Here is a 12,671-nt window from a genome sequence, read left to right on the forward strand (position 1 = left end):
AGGCGAGGACTGAAAAATACAAAAAAACAAACACGTATGAGCTGATGTAGTTTAGGTTGGGTTGTAGTCACATGCACATTTTCAGGAACTAGAATATGTTACCTTTCTCATGAAAGGTCTCATGAACGAATTTTGGCCTTAAAGTTGTTCTGTTACAAGCTCATTACATTTACATATGCAAATTGATGCAAATTAGGTTTAAAACAAGTTGTGATCAAAAAGTGACAACTACACACAGCATTATGACAAATGTTTTGATCTTTAATTGGTTGATTTTAAGAGGTTACATAGTAGTAAACATACTGGTTATACGTGTGAAATTTGATGAAATCATCCACTCGAGCCACATTTGCATTTCACATCTCACCGTCATCCTTTCAGGCTTCCCTTAGAAAACAAAAAGCTCACACCCTGCCGTTTGAGTCTCCACAGCGCAGTGGAGAGCAAGCTCACACATCCTCATCATCATCATCATCATCATCATTATCATCATCATCATCACCATCATCATCGTCCACAGCAGCGCAGCCTCCACTCCTCTTCATTCAGTCTGGAATACTTTAAATAGTCATTAGTCCGGGGGTCAAGTCGCCCCTGTTGTCAGGCTAACCGGTGAGAGTTCACGTCTAGCACCACAGTAGCTTTGTTAGTAACTGGCTTGGTGAAAACAGAGTCCATCGTTTGCTGCTCTCATGGCGCCTGCAAAAACATCTTCAAACCTTCATGAGTTTTTTTTTTTTTTGTTCCTTTTTTTTCATTTTTTGGTGGAGCTTCTCAGTCTTGTTGTTATTTTAAGAATGTGGAACATGGAAGGAACTGAAAGAGTACATTATTTCTTCCTCATTTAAATCAAGTAACACAAGTAGACTTCAAGTAGAGTATGGAGTATGCATATCTTACATCCCAGCCCGGTCATCTTGCAATGCCAAGCTGGGGGTGATTACATCTGAATGCCCGTAAAAACATGAGATACAAATAAGTCGAAATGCTAACGAAGAGGTGCTACAATAACATGATAAATCAAACTAAATGAAGAAAAACATAACCACAGAATCAAATGTTAATTAACAGCATTTCAGAATAAAAGAAAGAGAAAGTGAAGGACACAGAAAATACATGTCTGCCTCTCCGATAGAAAATTGATTTAGTGCATCATTATTACATTTTAATATTAGAGCATGTAGCAACATACAACAGCATGAAATAAATCACTTGTGTTCTATTATCTCTTTATTTTCTCTAGCACTGAAACGCTCAGACACTCGCGTCTGATCGAAAAAACTTCACCGACACCAAGCTCCAAAATGGATCAAGAACACTTTGTCGACGCTACATTTGTTGAGGCATACGGGGGAAAGCTAGTCCGACAGTGACGGAGCTGCCAAAGCGACATATCTAAACTGTTTTAGATACATGGCTTTGGTTGTGTAGAGGCAGGCTGGGGCAGCAAACACTGTACCATTCCTGTTCACTTATATGTTTGTTTTGTAGCAAACAGTTCAAGGCAAAGCCATATATCATAACATTAAATAAGGTTAATATTACTTCTGTGCTGTAATACTGGATGATTTTGACATCTATTCCAATGTTTTTGATATATGGCTTGGTTTCCAGAGCAGCAGGTCTGCTCTCTCATCTAATGCTGCCACCTGCTGGTCTGGCAGAGTGGTTGCAAGCTAAAAGACCCACAGATCATCTGTAGTACTTACAGCTGGAGGGGGTGGAAGTAAAAAAAAAAAAGACGTGAGAAAAGGGACATTTAACAAGTTCAGGCACGTGATTTGTGATTTATGGGTCAGTTCACACCTAAAATATCTTTGAATTTATGGTTTACAAGAACCTTAAACCCCTTAATACCAGTGTCATGTAGAGTTATAGCTTATTTACTATTGTCTGTGTGTATTTTCCTTTCTTGCAATCACTACCATGTTATTTTGAGTATCACTTTTTAACACTGAAATCACGTTAAAGGCAAGAGAAGCCTGGATGATTGGCACAACCAACAAAAAACAACGGTATTATCCTTTAAACGCGAAGGCATTGGCCAGTTAGGATAAAGAAAGTGCTTTTTATGTTTTTTTTTCATACATGTTCGGCTCCTTTTCAACCCAGCCTTTTTAAGTTTGAAGCCTGTTAAGCCTCATTGTTAAGGTCACGATACTTGCGTAACACCGCCTTAAACAAGGCTGAACATACTTAAGAAAAGTGAAAAAAGTACACATCATCGTGACACTCAAAATGCTCTCATTACATTGATTGTTGACCCTGTATCATGTCAGAGGATGGAGGTCATTTGGAGGAGTAATAGTGTGCACACACAAGACGACAGAGGAAGGAGACTGGAAGGTAAATAGGAGTAAAGTACCAGTAAAGATTTGAAAGAGTCATTGAAGGGAGTCGGCACCTTATCTATAACACCCAGGTAAGATTGTGAGAAAACGACACGGTGAGTCAGACGCCATCAGATCAAATATCAACCCAAGCTCAATGAGAACAAAACCAGATCTGACTCATCCCTCCTGCTTAGACATTCCTTGTTAAATCCTGTGCTGATTCTCGTCTGTGTGGTTTCTTGCTCCTCTCTCCACCGGTTTACAACAGGTCCGGGAGGTGGCTGTAGACCGAGTCCAGCAGCGTCTGGCTTGCCTCCTGACTCTTGACTCCCGCAATCTCAAAAAGCCGATCCAGCTTGTCCTCGGCGGCCGGGATCTCCTCGATAACGTGCAGCTCTTCTGGGTTCAGGATGTGCAGCATGTCGTCGAAGATGGGCTGCAGGTCGCACGGGTCCAGACGCACCTGCCGGAGCACAGTGTCTTTTTTCTCTGGAGGGGAAACAGAAAGGAGGAGCAGTTGTTGTAATTATGCTCTAATCAATATTTTTATGTTGCATTTTTCAGATTAATGTTAAACATTTTTTAATAATTACTAAATATCAGGGGAAAATAAAGAGCCCAGAACAAGTAAAATAGAAAGAAACTCAAGTGGCTAACTGGTGCTAACCAGCTGCTTAATAGAGTTCTGACACTTTCTTTTGTGACCAGGCTTTTATTTGTTTTTACTTTGAGTAATAAAATACTCAAATGTAATGTAATGTATGTATGATATAAAGATGTTAAGTTTTCTAAGTGAAGTTTTGTGATTACAAAGTAATTGTACTTTATCACCTTTTTAACTTTAACAAGAACAGAACTGGGCGAGAACTGAGGCTAAAGTCCAATCAAATCAGTCAATTACAATCCTGTGTCTAACTGTGCATATTTTATTATTATTTTACAACATGTTTTGAATTAAAACTGTCTAGATTACTGTATAACTTTAAATAAGTTAAATAACCAAAGTGCTAGTTCGTTGTAGCTTGGAAAGAACTAGCACACAATAATAATTTTAAAAGACAATCACAATAAATCCCAGGCAGCGGTTTATGGGGGTTTGTATACACTTTTCTGAAATATTCCAAAATGTCACAGAAAGTGTGGCTACGGATCCCAGTACAATTTTCTATTAACATAAATTATTGCTAATACAATATCTTATGTGGTTTTAATTGAAGAGCAATATGCAGAGGGACCACACGAGGGCACTGAGCGCCCACACATCCAGATTTGAACTGAGTGCACTGTGTCACATCATTTTCAATAAGCCTGAGACACATTAGTGAGTGTCTGAATAACTTGCCAAGAGTGTGAAGAATGTGAAACTGCTGATACTCAGCATCTACACAAGGCACTGCCAACAAACCAGTCTCTCTCCTCTGAGAATAATGATCTGTCTCGGCTACTAGAAATGCCCCGTCAGATAAAAATGTGGGACATGTGGGAGTGAGTCTCCGGTGGGTGATAAAGAATTCTTTTTAAAGTTACTTTAGGGATTATAAAACCTATTAATATAATCTCTTTTATCTAAGTTAGGCAGGCTTTGGATGCCATAAAAACAGCATCAGGTAACAGGTTACTTGATATGCTGAAAGTTTCTACACCGATACCTGCAGCATTTAAAACACAGCTGTTACTGTCAAAATGGCTCCCACAGATAACAAATGGAAAAAGCTAAAACTGCTTAAAACAAGACTTTAACACATGTCACTCACTGACCAGTGAATGATGTGTGAGTTACTGCATATCATAGCTATGTAATACTGTGTTATTAATCATATATGATCTCTTTCAGTGTTTGCTGCTTATAAATGCTAAATAACGGAGTTAAAGATAAGTGTTACTAACTTATTTTTCATTAATTACAGCTCCTATATGACAAAGTTAAAACTTTTTATCATTCCTTAAGTTTTCTTTTATTCTTACTGATGGTGATTTTTGTGTTTTGTTAACGGTCCTCTATGAATTTCATTATCTTTTAAGATTTTCAGTGCGTTTGTTAGCATTAGCTCACCTTAAAGTAGCAGTGCTATTTGAACTTTATGAGCTAGCAACTGTGAAACCACAACTATCAAACTCAAACAGAGGGATTTTTGTAGAATTCATTTCATATGGACTAAACATGTTGTTAGCAGACTGTTTTTACCAAGGAGGCTGAACTTTAAGAAACCAAAAACACTAACAAGGTCCAGTGAAATTAAAGTGCTGTGTTCCTTATTGCTATCTTTTCCCTGACAGAGATTATAGCTCCATACAGTGTACACTGTAGGTTCAGTGAGCCAATCAGAAGAGAGGTTGAGAACCTCGTCTCTTCTGATTGGCTCATCCACCTGTTGTTATTACAGCTTCAGAGAGAAGCCTGAGAGAGGAGATGTAAAAGTACATTGAGATGGTTTTTGGTTCTTAAAACTACAAATACATCTTCTTATGGATCAACACTTCAGATAAAACACAGGAAAAGTGTAAAATATGGAGCTTTAAAGATGTAGAATACCAGTATGTTTGTTTGCAAGCTCAAATTAAAAGGTGGGATCCCTCAGTAAAGCGGTGAGGTTCAGCCTCTCACCTTTGGTAATGAAGGAGCCGTTCCTGCTGAGGGCGGAGTCTTTGCTGGAGGTGGAGTCACAGCGAAGCAGAGGCTCCGACTCGTCGGGGAAGAAGCCTTTGGTGCGGTCAACCGGCGACTGCTCCACGCCGACCCCACTGGCCCCGCCCACGCTACCACCGCTGCTGCTGCCACTGTTGCTGCCGCCGCCGACGCTGCTGGGAGAGTCCAGCGCCTTGTGGATGGGACTGAGGCTTTGGCTTACATTCACTGAGGTCATCAGCTGGTTGATGTCAAACTGTGGAGGGAGGAATGGAGAGAGGAAGAGGATGAGGGAGGGGTGGGGCAGGAAGAGAAGAAAAACATGAGTGTAAGATGAACCACTGTTCAAACACACTATTGTATTGGCTGGTATTTGCACAAGCGTCTAGGAAACACCGAATGCAGCGTCTCATTTCCCTGTCTCTCGTTCTCTCAACTCTCCTCCCCTCATCCTTTCTTTCCGTCTTCATATCCTCCTTCTTTTACTCTTTCTCTGTCCCTCTCTTTTCTCTCTCGTTGTACCACATTTTCTTTCTGTCATGAAACACACACATAAACACATATTTAAAGAAACACTCAAAAGTCACATACAGCGAAATGCCAAACCAGGAGGAAGCTGAAGAAATGACATTTCTGATGGAGGACAGTGGTGCAGCAGATGCTCATATGGACCACCTAGTTTTAGTAATATCACATGTACATTGATTGATGATTACAATATTGATTAAAAAAGAACAACAACAAAAAAAACACTGGGCACATGATCCTCTTACACTGACATTAATAATCTAATAATAATATATCAACGATTCCACCATGGTCAGATCCAGTGAGAATACACATGAACTAAAGAACTATATGAAAATATAAAACACACAAGGTAACTCTGTGTGAGAGGTTGATATGAAACCTCTATAGATTTAACTGTATCCAGGCTAAACATCCATTTGCCCTCCAATTGTGAGAGGTGTCACCTTGTCACCTTGTTTTCTTATTGATATTGCAATACACATGAAAACATATATAACATATAACAAATTGTTTGAGGTTGACAGCTCCATCCTTTCTTCTTGATGTCATTTCCTTGAATCCATTTTGGTTCTTTCACCTTTGTTTGTTTCTTTAAGTTTTCAGCTCATTAGTTTCACATCCTGTCATATTTGTCTCCTCACATTTTCTCCGTCTTTCTCGTTGATCCTTTCTCTCCCTTCAACTTTAACTTGACCTTACTTTCTCTTCCTTCTACCCAATCCTTGTTTTTTTTCCCTCCTCTGTTCATCCTCTCCTGTTCCCTCTTTAAAGTTTCATCCTTTTTTCTCCCTCAGTCCCATTTTGTCTCATTTCCTCCTCTGTTCTCCTCATCTTTCTCTCTCTCTCTTCCTCTGTCGCTGCCCCCCCCCTCTCTCTCTCCCTCTTTGGTGTGGTAATGAACCTGTGGTTTGAACCAGTAGCGACTGGTTTGGGGGATGAGATCATGAGAGCATGTCTTGTTTTTCTCAGCGTGAACCCACTCGGGCCTAAAGGTCGCAGCAGCACAGAGGTCACCTCATTCACCGAGCTCACTGGGAATGAAAAACGGAGCTGAGGGAAAACTAGACCCAAGAAAAACAAACAAACAACCGAACAAAGCAACAGAAATTGCCTCAGAAAAAGCCTTAAAGGAAATCCATTTTCATGCAGCGGAGGTTTCAATCTTTTCTGATGGATTCTATTCAGTTCAGTTGGATTGCTCCAACAGGACATGACACAGAAACTCCGGCGCTGTTCTCTTGCTCTTGTGTTTTTTCTTTCTCTACTCCGTAACGTCTGGGTCAGTGGGCTGCAGCGTGACACGACTTACGTGACTCCGACAGAACAAACACGCTCTGTCTCGCTGCACAAAGGCGTGCATACATACATGCACAGCGGCGCACTGACACGCGTGCACACCGTGACAAACACACACTCCCTCTCACACAACAGCAGATGCACCTGGAACAAATGTTTTGTTTTTTTGCTTTTTTTTTAAGAGCAGATGCAGAAAAGAGAAAAACACATAGACCCATGGGGGGGGGGGGCAAATTTAGCAGCCTCAAGGTAACAGGAAGTCAGCGCATATGTACGACATACACTTGACAAAGTTACACAATCTCATGTTCAGCTTTGTGGCACAGATGTCAACTTCCTGCAGTTGTTGTGGCTCACTGTGTCGAGGTCTGAATTTAATATTAATCATTACCTGCACAGGTAAACTTGTACTTATTGTTGCTCACTTCTCCGTTCTAGTTCTTGTCTGGATCTAATAACAGTAGAACGAAAATTAGCGCGTATAAGCAGGATTTTTTAAACACAGGTACATCCACTTAAAAAGGCGACACACTGACTGAAGGGTGTGACTTTCTATTCGGACCGAGACGACACAGACACACAACTGCATCATCACATGCAGTTACAGAGCACACACACACACGTGCGCACACACACACACACACGCAGATTCAAAGACTGAGCTGTTAGCTGTCGTGCAGACTAACAGGGGTTGGTGCTCCTGTAAGTGCCGGAGCCTCCATGTGAGACGCTTTGGTCAATGATTGTGTGTTTTTAAGAACTTATTTCCGGGCAGGTGAGAGGTCTGTGACTGGGACTGGGTGAACTGCAGTCATTGGACGTAGGAGTGAATTGTACCTCAAAAGCCTTGTGTTGGCGAGTGTGAGCGGGTTTTTGAACCAGTGTAAAAGAGGCTTAAACAACCTGTTTTCTCATAAGCATCACCTGCCCAGTTTTAACCCCAGATTCTCTTAGCAACTGGAAGCCAGGACCCCCTTCCTATAGCTGGACCACATACTGCCATAAAGGGGCCCATCTCCTTGTGGGGCCCTAACCCAAACAGTTTAAACCTTAAAGAACACAGCTGAAAGACGAGAGCATCCCGTCATCGTTGCTTTTGTTTGATTACCCACTGATGGAAGAGAGTGTTCAGCCAATCTCAGGACCTTTCAAACTGTCTGACTGCAGTGCCTTGCTCAAGAGCAGGTTGGCAACAGTAAAGGAGGGAGAATGAGTTGTCCCTGACCACACAGAGACACTTCTCCACACCCCCCCCCCTCTGATGTTTCTGACTATATAGGATTAAATAGTGGGCGGAGCCACTCTTTTTTTGATGACACAATACTGAAGGTATACGGTATACGGCATCAGCTATAATCATTACAGCAAGTCCAAGAAATCCTGTGTTTTGTTTTTCTTTGTGTGTCTGATCTAAATAATTTGATACTCATGAGCTGCAGTGGTGACGGCGAAGAAGCCAGTAAGAGGCGCAAATCAAAAATGCAGCAAAAATTTTGAACAATTTGCATGGGAAGTTTTGGGAAAGAACACTGTATCAGAGAACTGATGTGTGTTAGTTCACCATCAGTGCAGCCCAGGACAGAAACTGAAGCTTTCTGAGAGAAAAGCTTTGTGGTAGGGGTGATTAACTCTCCTCCCTGTGCTCTCTGTGCCTAATTTTTCATAAAAGAAAGAGATGTTTTGGATAATGTGGATAATCTTTAGAGTTTCATGCACGTTCATGTCTTAGAAGTTCTCCAACTGTCAGAAAATTACCATCGCTTTTACATCTAGATGTTCAAAGTAACTCTATCTGTTCTGCAGCTTAATAACCTTTGATGTGTGATGTGTGTCGTCTTACTTGATGCCATTAAATGGGTGAACTGCATGCATGATGTACAGGCCGTATAAACTAAATTACACTGCAGCAACAAACATTATCAGCCCACTGCTTTGTGAAAAGCCCTGCCCACACAGATAGAGCACTTTATCTGAAAGCGCCTCAGACCACATGGAATCTGATTTCTCTCTGCTGGCAGACGTGAGGAGCTGCTGAGGATGGAGCTGGAGTGCCAGGCTCAGTATACGGAAGAATAGTATGGCACGTGCGCAGCTAAGGTGTGTGTGTGTGTGTGTGTGTGTGTGTGAGTGTGTGTGAGAGAGAGAGAGAGAGCGAGAGAGAGCGAGAGAGAGACAGAGACAGTGAAAGAAAGAAAAGGATCAGGCTGAATTGTCAGCACAAGGGCCTGTTGGGGACAGGGGCTTATACACACACACACACACACACACACACACACTGAGCCAGCCTGCCTCACTGGCAGAGTTGGCAGATTTCAGCAGCATGAAGGACACAGGGGACAGAAACACACACTGGGGCTACTTTGATTAATTAGATCAAAAATGTTACAGCAAAGAGTCTCGCTCAGCTGTAATAACTCCCCAAACAGACGAGCTATTAAATAAGATGCAGCTAAGAAAGGAGCCGAGCCCAGTCTCACTGTTAGAAGCTGTTTGATGTCACCGCACATCCAGCCTTTACCTACTTCATCTGTGACATTCAAAGTAGATCCTCGGTGGATACGCCAGCTCCCAGACTGCGTTATAGCACGCTTAATGTCAGATACACTCACAAACACATGCAGATAATCTCCCTGAATTACCTTTAAAAAAGAAACAGTGCAGTTTCTGGGAAATCTCTGTCCGTCCGTCCCCCTACAAAGTAATGGATGTGGTTTCATTTTATTATCTTATGGGGCTCGTTATGGAAACGACTGAAAGGCGTCTAATGGGACCTGAATCGTAAACACCCAATTAAGGCAGAAATTGCATTTGATTGTGCATCACTGTGGCACGAAGGGAAACATGACTACTGTAAAGATGTCAGTCTCTGTGTGTGTGTGTTTTATTGTAATATACACATAACAAAGAGCTGATTCTTCAGCTTCTCGTGTGGCAGACTACTTCATATTTAAATAAGTATCCATTAAAGCATTTCGCTAATATGTGATTTCCCTTTTTACTTTTCCTGCCAGTTTTACAAAATAAAAACCGAGTAGGTTAAAAATAACATCTCCATTTGGCCCCAAACAGTCAGATGGTAATCTACAGACCTCACAGAGGAAATATACTGAGTGAATCTGCATTTAATACGATAAAGAATTTATTGCTGCAGCATATTTCCAAAAACAAATCACACACGTTCACTGTCTGTATGTCCTCCTGACTCTTCTTCCTGTGTTTTTAGTCTTGAAAAGAAGAATATCACACACACTGCTCCTGCTCAGCATCACAATTTATGGCCCATCCGAGCGTTTCGGTCTCTGCAAACCTTCGCCAGATGTATTTTAAACAGCTCTTACCACCATGATCTCAAATAGATAATGCTCCACCCATCTATTTAAGAATATTGGTGTAAGAATTGTTTAAAATGAATGACATTCCCATCAGCCTCCTTGTGCCTATAATCATTGTGAGCATGTTAGCACGCTGATGCTAGCGTTCAGTTCAAAGCATCTCTGAGCTTCAGTACAGCGTCACAGAGCTAAGACTAAGGATCTGCAGCAAGGTGACGCTATGTCCGCATGACGTAAAATTTCGTCATCGGAGTTTGCACGCGAGGCTCTGGTGCGGACGTCCACGTACCCAACGATTTGTTCCAGTATGCTACAAGGTTACCGAGTCCGCGCGCGCTGGGAAAACAAACACGGACGCCGAGTTTGAAACGAGGCTGCGTGAATGGGAGGCCATTTTTGATTTGGCTCGTAGTGCGCATGTGCGGTTTACGTAGACGACACTCTACTGCGCATGTCTGGAAAGTGTCCTCCAAGTGGAGTCAGAGCTGCACGCATCTGCAGACAATTATAAGTGAGGCCTCAGTCATGTTTTTCCAATGTGTGACACCGGTCTGTTATAAATATTTCTTTGCATTATACTTTAAACTTCAGGACGTCCATTGTGACGTAGGTTTGAGGCCAAATCATTCCACTGATGCAGAGCAGCAGTCCATGCTGAAAAAAGCTCCAGCACGCTTTTAACCTGAAAGGATGTTTTTGTCAAAATTTTACCCCTTCACTTTCTTCCTCTTCCAAATAACTTTGGCTCACCCTGACACTCATGTAAAACCAATCCTTTGGTTCGCCGAACTCGTGCCTCATTAAACTTCTTTTAATAGATGCCTTCCCAGATTTCAGCAATTATCTTGGTGAGTACAACTTTATCATTACCTATAAGAATGACGGCCAAGATAAAAAACCCAATAATAAAGAGGAATTATTATTGAATCTGTCACAGCAGGAAAAGCACATCGACCCAGGCTTCCCTTCGATGAATAGCCTTTCTGTCTGTACTGTTTCCACCAGAAAGATTAGACAGCCGGCTTCCTCACTGCTTCCCCTCACAAAGCCACACACACTCATACTATAACTCAGGAGCTGACAGCCTTCAGCTGTTGGTCTCGGGCCATCCTCTAAGTCCAATTAGCAGAGCACTTCTTGTTCCAAAACAGAGTGAAATTAACTTTTTAGTGCCAGAAATCTCAGCATTCTCAGTAATTGCTGAGTCATCGGTATTGCAATCCTAAACAATCCTAAACATTCCCATCAACAGATAACAGCTGTTTTTTTTGGGGGGGGGGGGGGGGGGGGGGTTTGTTCTTTTTGTGCTTTGGACCAGTAAGAGTATCAGCAACCTTTCAAATAAAAAGATATTTAACTCGGTTTCAAATCATGTTTTGCCATCCACCACAGACAGGTGAAGTTAAATCTCTCTCAGTACTGAGTGCACCAAGTTTGAACTTGTGCTCTTGGGACTTAAAACTCTGGCGGGAGAACAGTTCTCTCAATTCCTAATTGAGGCAGCAGTGTTCAACATTTGCTCAGTTGAGCTTAAGTAACTACACTTCAGCTGCACACTTCACAGCACCTTAACTTTAACTGTAACTTCTGCAAAACTAATTTGGCAGCAACAAATATTAGCAAGGAATTATATGTCATTGTAAAGCAACTGCATGCTGCAGCGTTAGAAACCAAACATGGCCGACAGCAGGCGCATGCATGTGTATCCTTCTATGATTTTGGTTTCCTTTTAAAAAAGTTAAGGCAGAAACTTCCTCTCTACATGAGACGGAGGGTCTTCAAAGTAATTCCATAGTTGCTCAACAGTTACATTGGTACCTTTACGTTCCCTCTTTTTATACCAAAGTCTAACTAGAACATGTATGAAGATAAGTCTCCGAGTTAATTCAACATTTTCCACCGAGGAGGAAGTTGTTATCGCCACTCCCCGGTCCCCGCTGCGCTCAGCTCGGTGCGTCCATGTGGGGAGCGATGACGTCATCGACTAAACACCATATATCAGCATTGCTCATGTGCATACGTCACAATCCATGTGAGTTATCAGGCTGAATATTGGTCGTGAGATGGGCAGCGTCACTCCTGAGCCTTTATCTGACTTTAACATAACTTTGCAGACATCCTGGTTGATAAACAGTAAAGACAGAACAGCAAAAAAAAAAAATCACCATCTTTCCCCTTTGCTGATTCTCTCTTACACGCCTCCCTCAGGAAGTCAGCTCCATCTGCTGCAGTCTCTGACACGATGCGTTCATGAGCCACACACAGGAGACTTATGGAAGGGAAACAGCACGGCTGCTATTTAATCACCTGTTTGTACATACTGATGCCCAGGGCCAGGTACAGATTTGTCTCTATTAAGCATTAATTTCATACATGAATAAAACATCTTTAAAAATTACTATAATATTATGAGTAGTGTTTTTTTGTAGATGAAGGAGATTTGTCAGTGTTAATGATATATATATATATATATATATATATATATATATATATATTGCAGTATTTGAACCACAAAGTAAAACATACACTACATATATACTACATGTCAGCAGC

The 12,671-nt window shown here is 41.6% G+C and overlaps 1 protein-coding gene across 1 annotated transcript in view; it reads right to left on the reverse strand.

Moving 5' to 3' along the window:
* Nucleotides 1-274: 274 nt before the first annotated feature.
* Nucleotides 275-12,671, reverse strand: part of tnfrsf21 (TNF receptor superfamily member 21) — a 42,147-nt gene continuing 29,750 nt past the window's right edge. Inside the window, exons 5-6 of the mRNA XM_022767436.1 lie at nt 4,939-5,215; nt 275-2,822 (exon numbers count right to left, since the gene is read on the reverse strand). Coding sequence (XP_022623157.1) covers nt 2,593-2,822; nt 4,939-5,215 — 507 coding nt within the window. The 3' untranslated portion in view covers nt 275-2,592. The remainder of the gene's footprint in view (nt 2,823-4,938; nt 5,216-12,671) is intronic.

Source organism: Seriola dumerili, unplaced genomic scaffold (genome assembly GCF_002260705.1).
Source record: "Seriola dumerili isolate Sdu_G_001 unplaced genomic scaffold, Sdu_1.0 BDQW01000025.1, whole genome shotgun sequence".
In the NCBI taxonomy this organism is placed as follows: domain Eukaryota; kingdom Metazoa; phylum Chordata; class Actinopteri; order Carangiformes; family Carangidae; genus Seriola; species Seriola dumerili.